Source organism: Dendrobates tinctorius, unplaced genomic scaffold (assembly GCF_039654945.1).
Source record: "Dendrobates tinctorius isolate UK_male_01 unplaced genomic scaffold, ASM3965494v1 ptg000128l, whole genome shotgun sequence".
Classification (NCBI taxonomy): domain Eukaryota; kingdom Metazoa; phylum Chordata; class Amphibia; order Anura; family Dendrobatidae; genus Dendrobates; species Dendrobates tinctorius.
In genome coordinates, this window is record NW_027361796.1 from 4954785 (window position 1) to 4978614 (window position 23830).

General features: G+C 48.8%; 1 protein-coding gene across 2 annotated transcripts in view; it reads left to right on the plus strand.

The window, feature by feature from the left end:
• The first annotated feature begins 310 nt into the window (after positions 1-310).
• The window catches only part of RCL1 (RNA terminal phosphate cyclase like 1), a 56377-nt gene continuing 32857 nt past the window's right edge, over positions 311-23830 (plus strand). The window contains exons 1-2 of one of the 2 annotated variants that reach the window (XM_073542629.1): positions 311-605; positions 15128-15199. In XM_073542629.1, the coding sequence (XP_073398730.1) occupies positions 374-605; positions 15128-15199 (304 nt within the window). In that variant the 5' untranslated portion in view covers positions 311-373. Of the gene's footprint in view, positions 606-15127; positions 15200-21703; positions 22166-23830 lie in introns of those variants that run through there. The other variant, XM_073542630.1, reaches the window with a different exon arrangement.

Sequence of the window (23830 nt, forward strand, 5' to 3'; positions counted from 1 at the left end):
CCCTTACAGTCTATATCTACAGTAATATATACCTGACAGGAGCCCATACAGTCTGTATCTACAATAATATATACCTGACAGGAGCCATACAGTCTATATCTACAATAATATATACCTGACAGGAGCCCGTACAGTCTATATCTACAGTAGTGAGCCAGCTAGATTGTATGGGCTGCAGTCAGGACCTGGAAGGAGCCCATACACGTAGAGACACGTGTAATGGCGTCTTCTCTTCCTGCCTTTGCTGTCAGAACACGCCCCCCCTGGTATGACACGCCCCCAGAGCTGACATCACACCTGGAAGGAGCCCATACAGTCTAGCATTTACCTAGACGCTACCGTTTGGGTATCGCGTTGACTCCACCCCGTTCATATGACCTGTGACCTCAGGCTGTGCGCTCAATCCGACTTCCCGTTCCAAACCACGTGTGCGCGCTGTGGCTGCTGCCCCTCGTCAGGCGGAGGCGACATGGCGAGTGACGGGCACTGCCTGCGATTCGAGGGCTGCAACTTCCTCAGGCAGCGGCTGGTGCTGTCCACCCTGAGCGGGAGGCCGGTGAGAATCCACGGGATCCGGGGGAAGGACGAGAGCCCGGGAATGAGGGGTAAGTGCTGCGTGCAGAGTCCGGGGAGACTGCGCCTGCGTCTGTTCCCCCGCCATGGATTACACCCCAAGCCTCATCCCTTTAGTACATGCCTGCTATCTGCTGTTCCCCGGTATCAGCCATGTGAGGCTGACTGTAGATGGGGGTTTCCTCTGCCATATGAGGGACCGCCATAACGAGAGTGGTCATCACCCTGCCGCTTCCAGCTGCTAGCTGCTGTTCTCTGGTGTCAGCCATGTGAGGCTGGGCACAGGCAGACTGTGGGAATGTTGTAGTATGGTCTATAGCTAGTGGTGTCACCCTGTAGTGTCTGGCTGCTGTTCTCTGGTGTCAGCCATGTGAGGCTGGGCACAGGCAGACTGTGAGAATGTTGTAGTATGGTCTATAGCTAGTGGTGTCACCCTGTAGTGTCTGGCTGCTGTTCTCTGGTGTCAGCCATGTGTGGCTGGGCACAGGCAGACTGTGGGAATGTTGTAGTATAGTCTATAGCTAGTGGTGTTCTCACCCTGTAGTGTCTGGCTGCTGTTCTCTGGTGTCAGCCATGTGAGGCTGGGCTCAGGCAGACTGTGGGAATGTTGTAGTATAGTCTATAGCTAGTGGTGTTCTCACCCTGTAGTGTCTGGCTGCTGTTCTCTGGTGTCAGCCATGTGAGGCTGGGCTCAGGCAGAATGGGAATGTTGTAGTATAGTCTATAGCTAGTGGTGTCACCCTGTAGTGTCTGGCTGCTGTTCTCTGGTGTCAGCCATGTGAGGCTGGGCACAGGCAGACTGTGGGAATGTTGTAGTATAGTCTATAGCTAGTGGTGTCACCCTGTAGTGTCTGGCTGCTGTTCTCTGGTGTCAGCCATGTGAGGCTGGGCACAGGCAGACTGTGGGAATGTTGTAGTATAGTCTATAGCTAGTGGTGTCACCCTGTAGTGTCTGGCTGCTGTTCTCTGGTGTCAGCCATGTGAGGCTGGGCACAGGCAGACACTGGGAATGTTGTAGTATAGTCTATAGCTAGTGGTGTTCTCACCCTGTAGTGTCTGGCTGCTGTTCTCTGGTGTCAGCCATGTGAGGCTGGGCACAGGCAGACTGTGGGAATGTTGTAGTATAGTCTATAGCTAGTGGTGTCACCCTGTAGTGTCTGGCTGCTGTTCTCTGGTGTCAGCCATGTGAGGCTGGGCACAGGCAGACTGTGGGAATGTTGTAGTATAGTCTATAGCTAGTGGTGTCACCCTGTAGTGTCTGGCTGCTGTTCTCTGGTGTCAGCCATGTGAGGCTGGGCACAGGCAGACTGTGGGAATGTTGTAGTATGGTCTATAGCTAGTGGTGTCACCCTGTAGTGTCTGGCTGCTGTTCTCTGGTGTCAGCCATGTGAGGCTGGGCACAGGCAGACTGTGGGAATGTTGTAGTATGGTCTATAGCTAGTGGTGTCACCCTGTAGTGTCTGGCTGCTGTTCTCTGGTGTCAGCCATGTGAGGCTGGGCACAGGCAGACTGGGAATGTTGTAGTATGGTCTATAGCTAGTGGTGTCACCCTGTAGTGTCTGGCTGCTGTTCTCTGGTGTCAGCCATGTGAGGCTGGGCACAGGCAGACTGTGAGAATGTTGTAGTATTGTCTATAGCTAGTGGTGTTCTCACCCTGTAGTGTCTGGCTGCTGTTCTCTGGTGTCAGCCATGTGAGGCTGGGCACAGGCAGACTGTGAGAATGTTGTAGTATGGTCTATAGCTAGTGGTGTCACCCTGTAGTGTCTGGCTGCTGTTCTCTGGTGTCAGCCATGTGAGGCTGGGCACAGGCAGACTGTGAGAATGTTGTAGTATGGTCTATAGCTAGTGGTGTTCTCACCCTGTAGTGTCTGGCTGCTGTTCTCTGGTGTCAGCCATGTGAGGCTGGGCACAGGCAGACTGGGAATGTTGTAGTATGGTCTATAGCTAGTGGTGTCACCCTGTAGTGTCTGGCTGCTGTTCTCTGGTGTCAGCCATGTGAGGCTGGGCACAGGCAGACTGTGAGAATGTTGTAGTATGGTCTATAGCTAGTGGTGTCACCCTGTAGTGTCTGGCTGCTGTTCTCTGGTGTCAGCCATGTGAGGCTGGGCACAGGCAGACTGTGGGAATGTTGTAGTATGGTCTATAGCTAGTGGTGTCACCCTGTAGTGTCTGGCTGCTGTTCTCTGGTGTCAGCCATATGAGGCTGGGCACAGGCAGACTGTGAGAATGTTGTAGTATGGTCTATAGCTAGTGGTGTCACCCTGTAGTGTCTGGCTGCTGTTCTCTGGTGTCAGCCATGTGAGGCTGGGCACAGGCAGACTGTGGGAATGTTGTAGTATGGTCTATAGCTAGTGGTGTCACCCTGTAGTGTCTGGCTGCTATTCTCTGGTGTCAGCCATGTGAGGCTGGGCACAGGCAGACTGTGGGAATGTTGTAGTATGGTCTATAGCTAGTGGTGTTCTCACCCTGTAGTGTCTGGCTGCTGTTCTCTGGTGTCAGCCATGTGAGGCTGAGCACAGGCAGACACTGGTAATGTTGTAGTATAGTCTATAGCTAGTGGTGTCACCCTGTAGTGTCTGGCTGCTGTTCTCTGGTGTCAGCCATGTGAGGCTGGGCACAGGCAGACTGTGGGAATGTTGTAGTATGGTCTATAGCTAGTGGTGTCACCCTGTAGTGTCTGGCTGCTGTTCTCTGGTGTCAGCCATGTGAGGCTGGGCTCAGGCAGACTGTGGGAATGTTGTAGTATGGTCTATAGCTAGTGGTGTCACCCTGTAGTGTCTGGCTGCTGTTCTCTGGTGTCAGCCATGTGAGGCTGGGCACAGGCAGACTGTGGGAATGTTGTAGTATGGTCTATAGCTAGTGGTGTCACCCTGTAGTGTCTGGCTGCTGTTCTCTGGTGTCAGCCATGTGAGGCTGAGCACAGGCAGACACTGGTAATGTTGTAGTATAGTCTATAGCTAGTGGTGTCACCCTGTAGTGTCTGGCTGCTGTTCTCTGGTGTCAGCCGTGTGAGGCTGGGCTCAGGCAGACTGTGGGAATGTTGTAGTATAGTCTATAGCTAGTGGTGTCACCCTGTAGTCTGGCTGCTGTTCTCTGGTGTCAGCCATGTGAGGCTGGGCACAGGCAGACTGTGGGAATGTTGTAGTATAGTCTATAGCTAGTGGTGTTCTCACCCTGTAGTGTCTGGCTGCTGTTCTCTGGTGTCAGCCATGTGAGGCTGAGCACAGGCAGACACTGGTAATGTTGTAGTATAGTCTATAGCTAGTGGTGTCACCCTGTAGTGTCTGGCTGCTGTTCTCTGGTGTCAGCTGTGTGAGGCTGGGCTCAGGCAGACTGTGGGAATGTTGTAGTATGGTCTATAGCTAGTGGTGTCACCCTGTAGTGTCTGGCTGCTGTTCTCTGGTGTCAGCCATGTGAGGCTGGGCACAGGCAGACTGTGGGAATGTTGTAGTATAGTCTATAGCTAGTGGTGTTCTCACCCTGTAGTGTCTGGCTGCTGTTCTCTGGTGTCAGCCATGTGAGGCTGGGCTCAGGCAGACTGTGGGAATGTTGTAGTATAGTCTATAGCTAGTGGTGTCACCCTGTAGTCTGGCTGCTGTTCTCTGGTGTCAGCCATGTGAGGCTGGGCACAGGCAGACACTGGGAATGTTGTAGTATAGTCTATAGCTAGTGGTGTTCTCACCCTGTAGTGTCTGGCTGCTGTTCTCTGGTGTCAGCCATGTGAGGCTGGGCTCAGGCAGACTGTGGGAATGTTGTAGTATGGTTTATAGCTAGTGGTGTCACCCTGTAGGGTTTGGCTGCTGTTCTCTGGTGTCAGCCATGTGAGGCTGGGCACAGGCAGACTGTGGGAATGTTGTAGTATGGTCTATAGCTAGTGGTGTCACCCTGTAGTGTCTGGCTGCTGTTCTCTGGTGTCAGCCACGTGAGGCTGGGCACAGGCAGACTGTGGGAATGTTGTAGTATGGTCTATAGCTAGTGGTGTTCTCACCCTGTAGTCTGGCTGCTGTTCTCTGGTGTCAGCCATGTGAGGCTGGGCACAGGCAGACTGTGGGAATGTTGTAGTATGGTCTATAGCTAGTGGTGTCACCCTGTAGTGTCTGGCTGCTGTTCTCTGGTGTCAGCCATGTGAGGCTGGGCACAGGCAGACACTGGGAATGTTGTAGTATAGTCTATAGCTAGTGGTGTTCTCACCCTGTAGTGTCTGGCTGCTGTTCTCTGGTGTCAGCCATGTGAGGCTGGGCTCAAGCAGACTGTGAGAATGTTGTAGTATGGTCTATAGCTAGTGGTGTCACCCTGTAGTCTGGCTGCTGTTCTCTGGTGTCAGCCATGTGAGGCTGGGCACAGGCAGACACTGGGAATGTTGTAGTATAGTCTATAGCTAGTGGTGTTCTCACCCTGTAGTGTCTGGCTGCTGTTCTCTGGTGTCAGCCATGTGAGGCTGGGCTCAGGCAGACTGGGAATGTTGTAGTATGGTCTATAGCTAGTGGTGTCACCCTGTAGGGTTTGGCTGCTGTTCTCTGGTGTCAGCCATGTGAGGCTGGGCACAGGCAGACTGTGGGAATGTTGTAGTATGGTCTATAGCTAGTGGTGTCACCCTGTAGTGTCTGGCTGCTGTTCTCTGGTGTCAGCCATGTGAGGCTGAGCACAGGCAGACTGTGGGAATGTTGTAGTATGGTCTATAGCTAGTGGTGTTCTCACCCTGTAGTGTCTGGCTGCTGTTCTCTGGTGTCAGCCATGTGAGGCTGGGCACAGGCAGACTGTGGGAATGTTGTAGTATGGTCTATAGCTAGTGGTGTCACCCTGTAGTGTCTGGCTGCTGTAATCTGGTGTCAGCCATGTGAGGCTGGGCACAGGCAGACTGTGGGAATGTTGTAGTATAGTCTATAGCTAGTGGTGTTCTCACCCTGTAGTGTCTGGCTGCTGTTTTCTGGTGTCAGCCATGTGAGGCTGGGCACAGGCAGACTGTGGAAATGTTGTAGTATGGTCTATAGCTAGTGGTGTCACCCTGTAGTGTCTGGCTGCTGTTCTCTGGTGTCAGCCATGTGAGGCTGGGCACAGGCAGACTGTGGGAATATTGTAGTATGGTCTATAGCTAGTGGTGTCACCCTGTAGTCTGGCTGCTGTTCTCTGGTGTCAGCCATGTGAGGCTGAGCACAGGCAGACTGTGGGAATGTTGTAGTATGGTCTATAGCTAGTGGTGTCACCCTGTAGTGTCTGGCTGCTGTTCTCTGGTGTCAGCCATGTGAGGCTGAGCACAGGCAGACACTGGTAATGTTGTAGTATAGTCTATAGCTAGTGGTGTTCTCACCCTGTAGTGTCTGGCTGCTGTTCTCTGGTGTCAGCCATGTGAGGCTGGGCACAGACTGACTGTGGGAATGTTGTAGTATGGTCTATAGCTAGTGGTGTTCTCACCCTGTAGTGTCTGGCTGCTGTTCTCTGGTGTCAGCCGTGTGAGGCTGGGCACAGACTGTGGGAATGTTGTAGTATGGTCTATAGCTAGTGGTGTCACCCTGTAGTGTCTGGCTGCTGTTCTCTGGTGTCAGCCATGTGAGGCTGGGCACAGGCAGACTGTGGGAATGTTGTAGTATAGTCTATAGCTAGTGGTGTCACCCTGTAGTGTCTGGCTGCTGTTCTCTGGTGTCAGCCATGTGAGGCTGGGCACAGGCAGACTGTGGGAATGTTGTAGTATAGTCTATAGCTAGTGGTGTCACCCTGTAGTGTCTGGCTGCTGTTCTCTGGTGTCAGCCATGTGAGGCTGGGCACAGGCAGACTGTGGAAATGTTGTAGTATGGTCTATAGCTAGTGGTGTCACCCTGTAGTGTCTGGCTGCTGTTCTCTGGTGTCAGCCATGTGAGGCTGGGCACAGGCAGACACTGGGAATGTTGTAGTATAGTCTATAGCTAGTGGTGTTCTCACCCTGTAGTGTCTGGCTGCTGTTCTCTGGTGTCAGCCATGTGAGGCTGGGCTCAGGCAGACTGTGGGAATGTTGTAGTATGGTCTATAGGTAGTGGTGTTCTCACCCTGTAGTCTGGCTGCTGTTCTCTGGTGTCAGCCATGTGAGGCTGGGCACAGGCAGACTGTGGGAATGTTGTAGTATGGTCTATAGCTAGTGGTGTCACCCTGTAGTGTCTGGCTGCTGTTCTCTGGTGTCAGCCATGTGAGGCTGGGCACAGGCAGACACTGGGAATGTTGTAGTATAGTCTTATAGCTAGTGGTGTTCTCACCCTGTAGTGTCTGGCTGCTGTTCTCTGGTGTCAGCCATGTGAGGCTGGGCTCAAGCAGACTGTGGGAATGTTGTAGTATGGTCTATAGCTAGTGGTGTCACCCTGTAGTCTGGCTGCTGTTCTCTGGTGTCAGCCATGTGAGGCTGGGCACAGGCAGACACTGGGAATGTTGTAGTATAGTCTATAGCTAGTGGTGTTCTCACCCTGTAGTGTCTGGCTGCTGTTCTCTGGTGTCAGCCATGTGAGGCTGGGCTCAGGCAGACTGTGGGAATGTTGTAGTATGGTCTATAGCTAGTGGTGTTCTCACCCTGTAGTGTCTGGCTGCTGTTCTCTGGTGTCAGCCATGTGAGGCTGGGCTCAGGCAGACTGTGGGAATGTTGTAGTATGGTCTATAGCTAGTGGTGTCACCCTGTAGTCTGGCTGCTGTTCTCTGGTGTCAGCCATGTGAGGCTGAGCACAGGCAGACACTGGTAATGTTGTAGTATAGTCTATAGCTAGTGGTGTTCTCACCCTGTAGTGTCTGGCAGCTGTTCTCTGGTGTCAGCCATGTGAGGCTGGGCTCAGGCAGACTGTGGGAATGTTGTAGTATGGTCTATAGCTAGTGGTGTCACCCTGTAGTGTCTGGCTGCTGTTCTCTGGTGTCAGCCATGTGAGGCTGGGCACAGGCAGACTGTGGGAATGTTGTAGTATGGTCTATAGCTAGTGGTGTTCTCACCCTGTAGTGTCTGGCTGCTGTTCTCTGGTGTCAGCCATGTGAGGCTGGGCTCAGGCAGACTGTGGGAATGTTGTAGTATAGTCTATAGCTAGTGGTGTCACCCTGTAGTCTGGCTGCTGTTCTCTGGTGTCAGCCATGTGAGGCTGGGCACAGGCAGACACTGGGAATGTTGTAGTATAGTCTATAGCTAGTGGTGTTCTCACCCTGTAGTGTCTGGCTGCTGTTCTCTGGTGTCAGCCATGTGAGGCTGGGCTCAGGCAGACTGTGGGAATGTTGTAGTATGGTCTATAGCTAGTGGTGTTCTCACCCTGTAGTGTCTGGCTGCTGTTCTCTGGTGTCAGCCATGTGAGGCTGGGCTCAGGCAGACTGTGGGAATGTTGTAGTATGGTCTATAGCTAGTGGTGTCACCCTGTAGGGTTTGGCTGCTGTTCTCTGGTGTCAGCCATGTGAGGCTGGGCACAGGCAGACTGTGGGAATGTTGTAGTATAGTCTATAGCTAGTGGTGTCACCCTGTAGTGTCTGGCTGCTGTTCTCTGGTGTCAGCCATGTGAGGCTAGGCACAGGCAGACTGTGGGAATGTTGTAGTATAGTCTATAGCTAGTGGTGTCACCCTGTAGTGTCTGGCTGCTGTTCTCTGGTGTCAGCCATGTGAGGCTGAGCACAGGCAGACTGTGGGAATGTTGTAGTATGGTCTATAGCTAGTGGTGTCACCTTGTAGTGTCTGGCTGCTGTTCTCTGGTGTCAGCCATGTGAGGCTGGGCACAGGCAGACTGTGGGAATGTTGTAGTATAGTCTATAGCTAGTGGTGTCACCCTGTAGTGTCTGGCTGCTGTTCTCTGGTGTCAGCCATGTGAGGCTGGGCTCAGGCAGACTGTGGGAATGTTGTAGTATAGTCTATAGCTAGTGGTGTCTGGCTACTGTTCTCTGGTGTCAGCCATGTGAGACTAGGCTCAGGCAGACTGTGGGAATGTTGTAGTATGGTCTATAGCTAGTGGTGTCACCCTGTAGTGTCTGGCTGCTGTTCTCTGGTGTCAGCCGTGTGAGGCTTGGCACAGACTGACTGTGGGAATGTTGTAGTATGGTCTATAGCTAGTGGTGTCACCCTGTTGTGTCTGGCTACCAGGGCTGTGGAGTCGGTAAGCCAAACCTGCGACTCCGACTCCTCAATTTCCCTTACACCGACTCCAACTCCGACTCCACGACTCCGACTCCCACACATATTGCTTATATTTGAGTGAAAAATTTATTGTAGTACAATGTGAACCTCAGACATTTAATCATTTTTATGATCCAATAATCAAGATATTTAGATAGAACAGAATATATATTGGTGTACTACCCGGTTTTCATTCTTTTTGGTACAGATACGATTTGGATAGACAGATATGGATAAATGGATAGATAGAACAGATTTCTAATCTGCTTTTGCTATTGAAAACATTATCTATGAGCTCAAAAACCTTTCAGGTGATGCTGTTTTTTAAAAAGATGATCAGCTTTTGCAGCTGAAAAACGTATCCTCAAAAAACACAGGAAAAACGCTGTGTGTGAATGTAACCTTAGATCAGGAATAGAACAGCCATTTATAGGACATTTCATAACTTTCCCAAACTCCTATGAAAAAATATTCAGCACATCCTGCATTGAATTACTGTACCCAATTTATTATATATTTTAGGAGTCGGAGTCGCTCCATTTTATACCGACTCCAACTCCACCAAAATGAGCTCCGACTCCACGACTCCGACTCCGACTCCACAGCCCTGCTGGCTACTGTTCTCTGGTGTCAGCCGTGTGAGGCTAGGCACAGACTGACTGTGGGAATGTTGTAGTATAGTCTATAGCTAGTGGTGTTCTCACCCTGTAGTGTCTGGCTGCTGTTCTCTGGTGTCAGCCATGTGAGGCTGGGCACAGGCAGACTGTGGGAATGTTGTAGTATAGTCTATAGCTAGTGGTGTTCTCACCCTGTAGTGTCTGGCTACTGTTCTCTGGTGTCAGCCATATGAGGCTGGGCACAGGCTGACTGTGGGAATATTGTAGTATAGTCTATAGCTAGTGGTGTCACCCTGTAGTGTCTGGCTGCTGTTCTCTGGTGTCAGCCATGTGAGGCTGAGCACAGGCAGACTGTGGGAATGTTGTAGTATGGTCTATAGCTAGTGGTGTCACCCTGTAGTGTCTGGCTACTGTTCTCTGGTGTCAGCCATATGAGGCTGGGCACAGGCTGACTGTGGAAATATTGTAGTATGGTCTATAGCTAGTGGTGTCACCCTGTAGTGTCTGGCTGCTGTTCTCTGGTGTCAGCCATGTAAGACTAGGCTCAGGCAGACTGTGGGAATGTTGTAGTATGGTCTTTAGCTAGTGGTGTCACCCTGTAGTGTCTGGCTGCTGTTCTCTGGTGTCAGCCATGTGAGGCTGGGCACAGGCAGACTGTGGGAATGTTGTAGTATAGTCTATAGCTAGTGGTGTCACCCTGTAGTGTCTGGCTGCTGTTCTCTGGTGTCAGCCATGTGAGGCTGGGCACAGGCAGACTGTGGGAATGTTGTAGTATAGTCTATAGCTAGTGGTGTCACCCTGTAGTGTCTGGCTGCTGTTCTCTGGTGTCAGCCATGTGAGGCTGGGCTCAGGCAGACTGTGGGAATGTTGTAGTATGGTCTATAGCTAGTGGTGTTCTCACCCTGTAGTGTCTGGCTACTGTTCTCTGGTGTCAGCCATATGAGGCTGGGCACAGGCTGTCTGTGGGAATATTGTAGTATGGTCTATAGCTAGTGGTGTCACCCTGTAGTGTCTGGCTGCTGTTCTCTGGTGTCAGCCATGTGAGGCTGGGCACAGGCAGACTGTGGGAATGTTGTAGTATGGTCTATAGCTAGTGGTGTCACCCTGTAGTGTCTGGCTGCTGTTCTCTGGTGTCAGCCATGTGAGACTAGGCTCAGGCAGACTGTGGGAATGTTGTAGTATGGTCTATAGCTAGTGGTGTCACCCTGTAGTGTCTGGCTGCTGTTCTCTGGTGTCAGCCATGTGAGGCTGGGCACAGGCAGACTGTGGGAATGTTGTAGTATAGTCTAGCTAGTGGTGTCACCCTGTAGTGTCTGGCTGCTGTTCTCTGGTGTCAGCCATGTGAGGCTGGGCACAGGCAGACTGTGGGAATGTTGTAGTATAGTCTATAGCTAGTGGTGTCACCCTGTAGTGTCTGGCTGCTGTTCTCTGGTGTCAGCCATGTGAGGCTGGGCTCAGGCAGACTGTGGGAATGTTGTAGTATGGTCTATAGCTAGTGGTGTTCTCACCCTGTAGTGTCTGGCTACTGTTCTCTGGTGTCAGCCATATGAGGCTGGGCACAGGCTGACTGTGGGAATATTGTAGTATGGTCTATAGCTAGTGGTGTCACCCTGTAGTGTCTGGCTGCTGTTCTCTGGTGTCAGCCATGTGAGGCTGGGCACAGGCAGACGGTGGGAATGTTGTAGTATAGTCTATAGCTAGTGGTGTCACCCTGTAGTGTCTGGCTGCTGTTCTCTGGTGTCAGCCATGTGAGGCTGGGCACAGGCAGACTGTGGGAATGTTATAGTATAGTCTATAGCTAGTGGTGTCACCCTGTAGTGTCTGGCTGCTGTTCTCTGGTGTCAGCCAGGTGAGGCTGGGCACAGGCAGACTGTGGGAATGTTGTAGTATAGTCTATAGCTAGTGGTGTCACCCTGTAGTGTCTGGCTGCTGTTCTCTGGTGTCAGCCATGTGAGGCTGGGCACAGGCAGACTGTGGGAATGTTGTAGTATAGTCTATAGCTAGTGGTGTCACCCTGTAGTGTCTGGCTGCTGTTCTCTGGTGTCAGCCATGTGAGGCTGGGCTCAGGCAGACTGTGGGAATGTTGTAGTATGGTCTATAGCTAGTGGTGTTCTCACCCTGTAGTGTCTGGCTACTGTTCTCTGGTGTCAGCCATATGAGGCTGGGCACAGGCTGACTGTGGGAATATTGTAGTATGGTCTATAGCTAGTGGTGTCACCCTGTAGTGTCTGGCTGCTGTTCTCTGGTGTCAGCCATGTGAGGCTGGGCACAGGCAGACTGTGGGAATGTTGTAGTATAGTCTATAGCTAGTGGTGTCACCCTGTAGTGTCTGGCTGCTGTTCTCTGGTGTCAGCCATGTGAGGCTAGGCACAGTCAGACTGTGGGAATGTTGTAGTATAGTCTATAGCTAGTGGTGTCACCCTGTAGTGTCTGGCTGCTGTTCTCTGGTGTCAGCCAGGTGAGGCTGGGCACAGGCAGACTGTGGGAATGTTGTAGTATGGTCTATAGCTAGTGGTGTCACCCTGTAGTGTCTGGCTGCTGTTCTCTGGTGTCAGCCATGTGAGGCTGGGCACAGGCAGACTGTGGGAATGTTGTAGTATAGTCTATAGCTAGTGGTGTCACCCTGTAGTGTCTGGCTGCTGTTCTCTGGTGTCAGCCATGTGAGGCTGGGCTCAGGCAGACTGTGGGAATGTTGTAGTATGGTCTATAGCTAATGGTGTCACCCTGTAGTGTCTGGCTGCTGTTCTCTGGTGTCAGCCATGTGAGGCTGAGCACAGGCAGACTGTGGGAATATTGTAGTATAGTCTATAGCTAGTGGTGTTCTCACCCTGTAGTGTCTGGCTGCTGTTCTCTGGTGTCAGCCATGTGAGGCTGAGCACAGGCAGACTGTGGGAATGTTGTAGTATGGTCTATAGCTAGTGGTGTCACCCTGTAGTGTCTGGCTACTGTTCTCTGGTGTCAGCCATATGAGGCTGGGCACAGGCTGACTGTGGGAATATTGTAGTATGGTCTATAGCTAGTGGTGTCACCCTGTAGTGTCTGGCTGCTGTTCTCTGGTGTCAGCCATGTGAGACTAGGCACAGGCAGACTGTGGGAATGTTGTAGTATAGTCTATAGCTAGTGGTGTCACCCTGTAGTGTCTGGCTGCTGTTCTCTTGTGTCAGCCATGTGAGGCTGGGCTCAGGCAGACTGTGGGAATGTTGTAGTATGGTCTATAGCTAGTGGTGTCACCCTTTAATGTCTGGCTACTGTTCTCTGGTGTCAGCCATCTGAGGCTGGGCTCAGGCAGACTGTGGGAATGTTGTAGTATGGTCTATAGCTAGTGGTGTTCTCACCCTGTAGTGTCTGGCTGCTGTTCTCTGGTGTCAGCCGTGTGAGGCTGGGCACAGGCAGACTGTGGGAATGTTGTAGTATGGTCTATAGCTAGTGGTGCCACCCTGTAGTGTCTGGCTACTGTTCTCTGGTGTTAGCCGTGTGAGGCTAGGCACAGACTGACTGTGGGAATGTTGTAGTATAGTCTATAGCTAGTGTTGTTCTCACCCTGTAGTGTCTGGCTGCTGTTCTCAGCCATATGAGGCTGGGCACAGGCAGACTGTGGGAATATTGTAGTATGGTCTATAGCTAGTGGTGTCACCCTGTAGTGTCTGGCTGCTGTTCTCTGGTGTCAGCCATGTGAGTCTGGGCACAGGCAGACTGTGGGAATGTTGTAGTATGGTCTATAGCTAGTCGTGTTGTCACCCTGTAGTGTCTGGCTGCTGTTCTCTGGTATCAGCCATATGAAGCTCGGCACAGGCAGACTGTGGGAATATTGTAGTATGGTCTATAGCTAGTGGTGTTCTCACCCTGTAGTGTCTGGCTGCTGTTTGGTGTCAGCCATGTGAGTCTAGGAACAGGCAGACTGTGGGAATGTTGTAGTAAAGTCTATAGCTAGTGGTGTCACCCTGTAGGGTTTGGCTGCTGTTCTTTGTATCAGCTGTATGAGGCTAGGAACAGGCTTAGTGTAGATGGGTCTCTTTCCTTTGCTTAGTGTTACACCCCAAGTCTGATCTTTTTTCTTTATGGCTGGTATCTGTTGCTTTCTGTTATCAACCGTGGGAGACTAGACACAGGCTGACTCTGTGGTTAGCGAGTCAGTACTGACAATGGAGGCAGCAATATCCCCTCACATATCTGCATCGCTAGGGGCAGATTCCCTGCTTGGCTTGCTAGATGTTCTTCTCCTGTGATCCAGGCTTAGGTCCGGTATCCAGCATTACTTACTAGTGTAGGCGAGAATGGCTGAATACTGTTATACCCGCTCAGTGACAGGAGACTCTGCTGTTATATCCTGCACAGGTATATGACGGATGAGACAATGACATTTGGGCCACAATAATGCCATTAGCATTTAGTGACTTTGCCTCATGGGGAAAGTCTATTTCTATTACAATAATATACTTAGTCATATCAAACATTTCTGCCAATGATCACCTCGCTCGTTTTTAGACCATGTTCACACTGCGTCATGGAGTTCTGTCTGAATAAAAGAAAAAAAAAAGTTTCATGCAGAGCCCTTCAATGACATTACTACATTATTTTGCCAGACATGGCCAGAAAAAGCCCAAGCATTGTCCATCAGAACTCATTGCAGACTATCGCTCGTTTTGGGTTTTGTTTAAAATCAATTTTTTGAGATTTCAGACAAAACTTGAGGTGTTGCATAAACGCAGTGTGAACAGTGCCTTACTCGGGCCTATTGCAACAACTTATCTGTGGCTTTTCACAAGATACTTTCCAGCATCTGGACCTTGAAGGGAACCTGTCACATTATTTAGGTTTCATAAAACGCCCCTCATCCCTCTGGTCACTTTCAGGTTAGATGTGACAGGTTCCATTTAAAAGGTTTGCTAGGTAGAATACGCAATCATTTTATGATTCCGGGGGATTCGCCTTCTGGTGCCCACCCAATTCCTGATAAATGAAGGGCATGCATTGTTGGTGTAGTAGATCGCTCTAAGCTCCTTCACACGCCAGTGATATTTCTTGATTGTGAAGAATAAGCTGAGTTTCATCAATGTTTTTGACCAAATTGATCAGAATTTGGTCAGTGTCAATTTTTCCCATCCATTTTCTAGGGGAAAAAAACTGATGGAGGTGTTTATTTGACTTATAAAGCACTATTAATTCCACAGCGCTTTACAGACATTGTCAACGTTCTTACATGAAAAATGGACAGCAAACAGATTACTCCATGTGCTGTCCGTTTTTGTCCACAGATCCATGGACTTTGAATCGGCAAGCTTGATTTGACACTGATCAATATTGGACAATCCTCCTTGCTATATATCATACTTGGGGCTCATTCATACGTCCCTTTTTTTTTACATGTACAAGAAAGACGGTTCTATTTTCATCAGGTCTTTATCAGTTTGTTTCATCTGAGCAGGTTTTTTTTTCTCTCCCGAGAAAAAAAAATTCCTGTCCTTGATAAATGCATAGACTTGGCATCCAAGATTTAGATCTGACATTTGGATCAATGTCAGAGATGCCTCCATGATTTTCTGTAGGCCACTCAGTCTGAAAAACAAATCAGACATGTGAGTATGTATATTAGGTGCGCCTTCTGTCTGTGAAAAACCCGGCTAGAACTCGTGCACGGAAACGGACATCTGAATGAGCCCTTAATCAGTAGCTGTACTTTTAGGAGAGGTAACACCCGTGTTCAGATGTGTGTGTATTACTACGTTCTGTATGTCTTATGCACCTGGTTCCCTCTCATGCTCATCTTTCATTGTTGAGTAGTTTTTTTTTTTTTTTTTTTCATTTTCTATTCTATAGCTAATCAGCATTTTCTTTATTGCAGACTTTGAAGCAAGTTTCATCAGACTGATGGATAAAATAACAAATGGAACGAGAATAGAGATCAATCAGACTGGTGAGTATTGCGTAGTGGTCCAGGCTGCAGCAGACACGTTCCAGAGAGCAGTGATGCGCAGCTTGCAGTGATCCTGCAGTTTGTACTATTATTTTGCTTTGTTGTTTTTTTTTTTTTTTTTTATGATTATAATGCTGACTTTTCTACAATCTGGTGTTGTACAAGGTACTCCAGTGAGTTTCTGCAGCCGTCTCCACCCCAGTTTGTCCTTCCAAGTGGCTTAGATGGTGCTAACCGCACCCAGAATTCCTCTTTCTGCTTGTTACGCAGCCAGTGGGAAAACCTTATGAAAGCTTTGAATTTAGCTGGTTATATGCGTTTCCTTTTAGCAATGGATGCCTGTGATTGACGAAGCTGGAAGCCAGTGCCGAGTAATGTTGATGCAGAGTACGGTATACAGTGCCTGGTGCAGTTGTGCCCTATATGACATCTACAATACATATGTGTTGCGTTGAATGGATTTTCTCAGTATAGTAGGATATGATGAGCTTGCCAGGCTGCTGCGTCTCATTACCAGGTTGCAGCTCTTGACCTGGTGCTGTATTAAGAAACTGATTGGGGCAAAGTTGGTACCTACACAGCATTGGGGAAAAACTGCGACAGATGTCAGGTGAACTCTAGGAAATAAATCGCTACCAGTATGTTGCCTCCCTGTCCCCATCAAAGTACGAATAAGTGGGGGATCAGAGGAGATGGCTGTGAGCTACAATGTTAAGCCAAAGGTTGCAATATATGCGTGACTGTGACCTAATAGAGAAGTTGTATGAAAAAGCAGAAAAATGATTACGTCAGAGCAGAGAATATAAAAAATCGGAAGTATGTAAATAAAACAAGTTATGATACGTATAAACATAAAACTATATAGTAGGCTAACTGGGCTGGTGGGTTGAGCAGCAGATACGTATATATACAATGTGCCCCACAAGAGCCTGCTTCTTGCCTCCCGGCTGAGCTCGCGCCCCTCTTTCTGGCACAGAACTTTGGTTTCAGTGAAATCACTGTTTACATACAGCTGTCATTCCCTGAATAGGACTGCCCGCCGAACTCATGCATACAGGGAAGACTCACTCCCTGAATAGGACTGCCCGCCGAACTCATGCATACAGGGAAGACTCATTCCCTGAATAGGACTGCCTGCCGGACTCATGCATACAGGGAAGACTCGTTCCCTGAATAGGACTGCCCGCCGGACTCATGCATACAGGGAAGACTCATTCCCTGAATAGGACTGCCCGCCGGACTCATGCATACAGGGAAGACTCATTCCCTGAATAGGACTGCCCGCCGGACTCATGCATACAGGGAAGACTCATTCCCTGAATAGGACTGCCCGCCGGACTCATGCATACAGGGAAGACTCATTCCCTGAATAGGACTGCCCGCCGGACTCATGCATTACAGGGAAGACTCATTCCCTGAATAGGACTGCCCGCCGGACTCATGCATACAGGGAAGACTCATTCCCTGAATAGGACTGCCCGCCGAACTCATGCATACAGGGAAGACTCATTTCCTGAATAGGACTGCCCGCCGGACTCATGCATACAGGGAAGACTCATTCCCTGAATAGGACTGCCCGCCGAACTCATGCATACAGGGAAGACTCATTCCCTGAATAGGACTGCCCGCCGGACTCATGCATACAGGGAAGACTCGTTCCCTGAATAGGACTGCCCGCCGGACTCATGCATACAGGGAAGACTCGTTCCCTGAATAGGACTGCCCGCCGGACTCATGCATACAGGGAAGACTCGTTCCCTGAATAGGACTGCCCGCCGGACTCATGCATACAGGGAAGACTCATTCCCTGAATAGGACTGCCCGCCGGACTCATGCATACAGGGAAGACTCATTCCCTGAATAGGACTGCCCGCCGGACTCATGCATACAGGGAAGACTCATTCCCTGAATAGGACTGCCCGCCGGACTCATGCATACAGGGAAGACTCATTCCCTGAATAGGACTGCCCGCCGGACTCATGCATACAGGGAAGACTCATTCCCTGAATAGGACTGCCCGCCGGACTCATGCATACAGGGAAGACTCATTCCCTGAAAAGGACTGCCTGCTGGACTCATGCATACAGGGAAGACTCGTTCCCTGAAAAGGACTGCCTGCTGGACTCATGCATACAGTCATACAGGGGATACTCATCCCCTGAAAAGGACGGCCCGCCGGACTCATGAATGCAGTCGTACAGGGAAGACTCATTCCCTGAATAGGACTGCCCGCTGGACTCATGCATACAGTCATATAGGGAAGACTCATTCACTAAATAGGACCGCCTGCCAGACTCATGAATACAGTCATACAGGGAAGACTGTCATTGAAAAGGATAGCCCACTGGACTCTTTTGCACACATAAAGGGTTTCAATGAATAAAATACACGTCTTAGTGAAACATTTCCCTACAAAAATGTATATACAGTAAATCTGGTCAGCTCCTCCTGCTCTGTTACATACTGCTTGTAGCTCAGTTACCAGTTTCAACATAGGTTCCCTTTAAGGGGCTATTCACATGTTACTGTTTTTCATCAGTGTTTATATTCCCAAACCAGGATTCTTTCATATAGGGAAAAACTATAATTGAAAGATTGACACCTATTCTATGTCTTGTAGACCCTCCTGGTTTTGGTACACATATACTGGTGTGTAAATGAAGCCAAAGTAAAAGTGTTCATAGCCAGTTGCTGTTACATTGCTTTCAAGAGGTTGTCCACTACTTTGTCATTGACTAGTGATGAGTGAACGTGCTCGTATACGGTGTTATCGGAGCATGCTCGTGTGCTGAGTGACTTCAGTGTACTCAAATACTATGTTTGAGTCCCCGCGCCTGCATGTCTCAAGGCTGCTAGACAGCTGCAACACAAGCAGGGTTTTCCTGTTTGCTAGGAGACATGCAGGTGTGGGGATTCAAACATTTTTCGAGCATGCTCCGCTTACCTTATCCCAGCAAGTTCGCTCATCGCTAAAAAATCGGATTGTACTTGGACCAATGTTATTCAATAGGTGACATCTCACTTGCGATTTTTTTTTTTTTTTTTTTTTTTTTTTTTTCTCGTATTGCTGCGATTCTTGTATGAGACTCGCCAATGCAATTCAACGGGTTCGAGAAAAAAATCCGACAGCACTATATAATTATATAATCAGTGACACACACATATATCTATCTCTAATCTCTATCCAAGTAAATCAAACTTCTGTGAAATCATACTGTCCACTTAGGAAGCAGCACTGATTGACTATCAATTTCACATGCTGTTGTGCAAATGGAATAGACAACAGATGGAAATTATTGGCAATTATCAAGACACCTTCAATAAAGGAGTCGTTCTGCAGGAGGGGAACACAGACACATCTCAGTACTAATGCTTTCTTGCTGATGCTTTGGTCACTTTTGAATGTTGGTTGTGCTTTCACACTCGTGGTAGCATGAGATGGACTCTACAACCCACACAATTGCTATTGCAGCTCATCCAGGATGGCACATCAATGCGAGCTGCGGCAAGAAGGTTTGCTGTCTGTCAGGGTAGTGTCCAGAGGCTGGAGGCGCTACCAGGAGACAAGCCAGGAGACCTGGAGGGGGCCGTAGGAGGGCAACAACCCAGCAGCAGGACCGCTAATTCCGCCTTTGTGCAAGGAGGAACAGGAGGAGCACTGCCTTAGCCCTGCAAAATGACCTCCAGCAGGCCACAAATGTGCATGTGTCTGCAAAAACGGTTAGAAACCGACTCCATGAGGATGGTCTGAGTGCCCGACGTCCACAGATGGGGGTTGTGCTCACAGCCCAACACCGTGTAGGACGCTTGGCATTTGCCACAGAACACCAGGATTGGCAAATTCGCCACTGGTGCCCTGTGCTCTTCACAGATGAAAGCAGGTTCACACTGAGCACATGTGACAGAGTCTGGAGACACTGTGGAGAGCGATCTGCTGCCTGCAACATCCTTCAGCATGACCGGTGTGGAGGCCACACACACTACTGAGCATCTTTTCCTTGTCATGAGACGTTTCCACTGAAGTTGGATCAGCCTGTAATTTGATTTTCCATTTTGAGTTTGAGTATCATTCCAAAAGCGGTCCTCGATGGGATATTCATTTTGATAATTGTTTTATTGTTCTGAACACATTCCACTATGCAACGAATAAAAATTTGCAACTGGAATATTTCGTTCAGAGATATCTAGGATGTGGTATTCTAGTGTTCCCTTTATTTTTTTGAGCAGTGTATATCTATCTATCTATCTCTTTATATTACCCCATATGCCACCCACTACAGGGCAATGGGAAGAGAGAGGGGGTAAGTGCGCCTTTTGTGGGGTGGTTGGGGGCAGATTTTCTTTTTTTTTTTTTTTTTTTTTTTTTATCCAAGGGGGACGCAAAAACAGGCCTCCGCGATGCTTTGGCAGGTCCCGTTCCCAGTGATGCATTGTGGCAATGACCTTTGTCGATGTCTCGCGAGACTGCTACAGTATCGCGAGACAGCGAAGTCAGCAAAGGTCATTATCGCAATGCATCACTGGGAACAGGAGCTGCTGCGTGTATCGCTGAAGCCTGGGGACGCTGCGTGGGACGTCGGAAGGTGAATATAACCCGATTTTTTTTTTTTAATTTTAATTCTATTTTTTACAGGGATATGGTACAGTCTCCTCTCCTCCGGACCGTGGGTACCATCCGCAAATGTTCTGCTTACTTTTCGCATGGTGGGCACAGCCACATGCAGAAAGTAAGCAGAACAATGCATTCCTATGTGGGCGGAATCCCCGCAATTTCGCAAAATAATGAGCATGCTGCGGATTTTTCCGCAATGCGATTCCGCCGTGGAACAATCCACAGCATTAACACAGCATTGCGGAATCACATAGGAATGCATGGGATGCTGTTTTTTTGCGTTTTCGCTGCAAAATCGCGCGTTAAAGAACGCCTCGAAAAAACTGCGACGTGTGAACGCAGCCTAAATCTTCTATTGCAGTTATCTACCTCTTAATAGCTTAGGACAACAGCTTTTTTTTTTTTTTTTTTTTTTTCTGAAAAAGTGCAGCTTTTTAGAGAGTCTGTCATCACAAATCACCGTCGCCCAAGCCCAGTTCTTTGGTTCACCCCACATAGATAAGTAGCTCAGTGACCTTCCAACCTATAATTTTTCCATCCATCTCTTTCCGCCTCTTCCTTGATTGAGGTGTCATGGAAATTGAGGAGACTTGAGTCGAAGGTTTTGCTTACTGATTCCACACTCCTGGCAAGGCTGTGGAGTCGGAGCCCATTTTGATGGAGTCGGTGTCATTGAAATTGAGGAGTCGGAGGTTTGTCTTAAGGCCCCATCTCGCATAGCGAGATCGCTGAAACATTACAGATTTTGTGGCGCAACAGCGATCTCGCTACATGTGACACGCAGCGGCGACTGGGCCCCCGCTGCGATCTCGCTGATCGTGCTCGAATATCCTGGGCCATTTTTTGATCGCTGGTGTTGCGCTGGCCAGCATGCATTTTTGTGTTTGATGCCGACAAGCGACCTCGTTGACGACTCAGAACTCGGGGATGTAGGCGGGAGTCGTCAGAATAGCTGCTGTGTGACAAGGTCCCAACGACCGCCGAGGTCGTTATACGGATCGCCGGATCGTTGCTGCGTCGAATATATCTGCCTGTTAGACAGCTTACTAGCGACCATGTAGCGACTTACCAGCGATTCTTACCATGTTGTATCGTTGTCGGGATCGCTGGAGCGTCGCTAAGTGGAACAGTACCCTTACTGACTCCACAGCCCTGCTTTGAAGGGCAGAGATAAAGGGGCAAACAAATGTGGGAAGGCTCAGAACTGCTCGGCCATGCCAAGGGTGCACCATGTGCCTTTGCTTGGTTTGAACCGTCATATTTTGTGCCGACATTCCCCCTTTAAGGTTTGAATGCAATGGAATTGTGAAATTGTTGTGGAGATCCAAAGAAGTGTGATTTGTCATACTGTGTTCTAGATCTGTATCATGCGGCCGCTGTGCACTAATCCATTATTGACATTGCAAGTCTAGTGACTTCTGCCTGGGCTGCCAGCAGCATGAGATGGCTGTGTGTTAAGGCTCGCTTATAACCTCCAGAGATTCACCCAGAAAGCAAATATTCAATATTGTCTCATGTAATGTGGTGATCACGCAACAACTGGGATGGATGGGAAGCTGTAATCATTCTCTGGAGGTGGCTTTGCTTTGGCAGCCCTGCTGAGCAAAGTACAAGCTGAGAGTCTATGCGTTGGTGTTTATTTTCTTAATAAAAATGTACTAAGCAAAACTTGTCCTACTGAACAGCGGTCTAAAGGCTAAGGCCGGGCTGACATGTCCGGGCAACATGGACCAGACTCGAGGCACGAGACTGCTGACTCTCCAGATTTCAGCAAACTACCTCCTTTACGTGTGTGTGACCGCTGGATCCGTCTGGCTGGTCTTGTGATCATAACCATGTGAAACTGCACTGGTAAGGGCTTGTGCACTTGTTGCAGATTTGTCACTGATTGGTCACAACCTGAAGGGATTCCTGATGCCAGCCAAGTGACTGAGAATCCTGAAGTCTCGTGGACACGCTGCTCATTTGTGGCTGGGAGATATAAATTTGCAGTATGTTAAGTCTTTCGGGTTATTTGCTGCAGATTTCACCCATACTAATAAGCGGGGCGAATAATCTGGACCAAAAAAACTCAACAGTTGTGTCTATTTTAAGCAGATGAAGAAGCTTTTGCACCAAATACTTAACATGTGCACGTACCCTAAGGCTCTGTCCACACGTTGCATTTTTGCTGCAATTTTTGTTCAAATTTTAATCTGCATTTTACAGTGCCAGCAAAAGCTATGATAATTCAGAAATCTCATGCAAACACACTGGTTCTATTTTCCTAACTGATCTGGAGAACTGCTGCGTTTTGAAACTGAAAAAATGCTGAAAGTGGTGACCATTTGCACCCATAGGAAAGGAAACAATGGGTAAGTGCAAAAAATCAACTATCATTTTTTTTGCTGTTTGTAGTGTAAAAACCTTAGAAAAGTGGAGGTGGGGTGGCACTAAACTTTATCAGCATGCAGAAGAGACAATAATAACTCGACAAAACCTACTTTTTGTAATTGGCTTCTTTACTGCCAAGAAAGCAGGTTTTGCCTGCGAAACAAAATGCAATGTGTGAACTTAGTCTTAATGTTACGCAGTCCACGGATGACCCAAAACTGTGTACAACCCTTCCCCTTCTTTTGTGCTTGCACCCCTCTGTGGTCTCAGCCTCAACCCCCCCCCCCCCCCCCGGACACCTTCTTTGGCCTCCCACAGTCTTGGCATCCTCACTGCACAAGGTAGTCTTGGCATTTAATGGATAAATATACTAATATATTGGAGCTCAATATAATATTTCTATAGGATTTAATAAGTTACTAGGGCCTCTTGGAAACAAATGCCAGGTTCTAAGGTAATCCCCTTTAATACCACTGATGAGTGAAGTGGAAAACCTGAATTATCTAGTTACCGTAACTTCTGTCATGAGGTGAGATATATTAGCCAGCAAAGAACGGTCAACTCTTCATGTAGTGAAAACTGAAAAAATTGGCAATTGTAAGGACCCGATAACTAGATGAGAGCATCTCCAGAACAGTAGGTCTTGGTGGGTGTTCAAATTATGCCATGGCATGTAGTCACCAAAAGTAGTTCAAGCTGTGAAGGAAAAGCTGGAGCCTGGGCACACCGCATGCTAAAGCTAGTCTGTTAGCACAAAATGACCAAACCAAGCTCATTCACATATGCTTGGTCTGAACAGTCATTTAGTGTTGATGCACCACTTTAACGACAAGCGGCGTACATGTACAGTGCTCGTTGGGTGGCGTGTGGAGCAGGGATGGGAGATAAGCCCACATCTTACACGCCATGCTGTATTATTCAGTATACTGCATTGTACAGTTAGTAGTGTCATTCCATAGTACACATGAAGAGAGAAGGAAGATCCGGCACTGGAGACTTGATAAAATCCACGATAAGTTTTATTCACATAATTTCATGATAAAACCATGAAGGGGAAAACAGACCCCCACGCCTGACGCGTTTCGAACCTTACACCAGGTTCTTCCTCAGAGTACCTGGTGTAAGGTTCGAAATGCGTCAGGCGTGGGGGTCTGTTTTCCCCTTCATGGTTTTATCATGAAATTATGTGAATAAAACTTATCGTGGATTTTATCAAGTCTCCAGTGCCGGATCTTCCTTCTCTCTTCATGTTTGCAACACATGGTGGTCAGCCATTTGATCCCTAGGCACGACCGGCTTACAGGACTATTTTGGTGAGCACAAATTTCCCTTTCCCCTTCCTAATTTTCTAAATATTCCATAGTACAACTTGTCCCACAAACCCCAGGCCCCGTACAGCTAGATCGGAGGGGAAATCATCACGTTATGGCTCTTGGAAGAAGGGAAGTGTAAAATTGCCCAGTCCTTGAGTCCTTATTTTGTGTGGGGAGCAAATGCTGGCTGATCGGTTCTGATTCCAAGGAAGAGCTCCTTGCTCATATTTCCCGGAGATGATCCTATCAGAATCGCTGTGCTCACTGATTGCTCTGTGAGAGGATGTGCAGCCCCAGTCCACCGCCATAATAAAGAGAAACCAGGGGATTTAA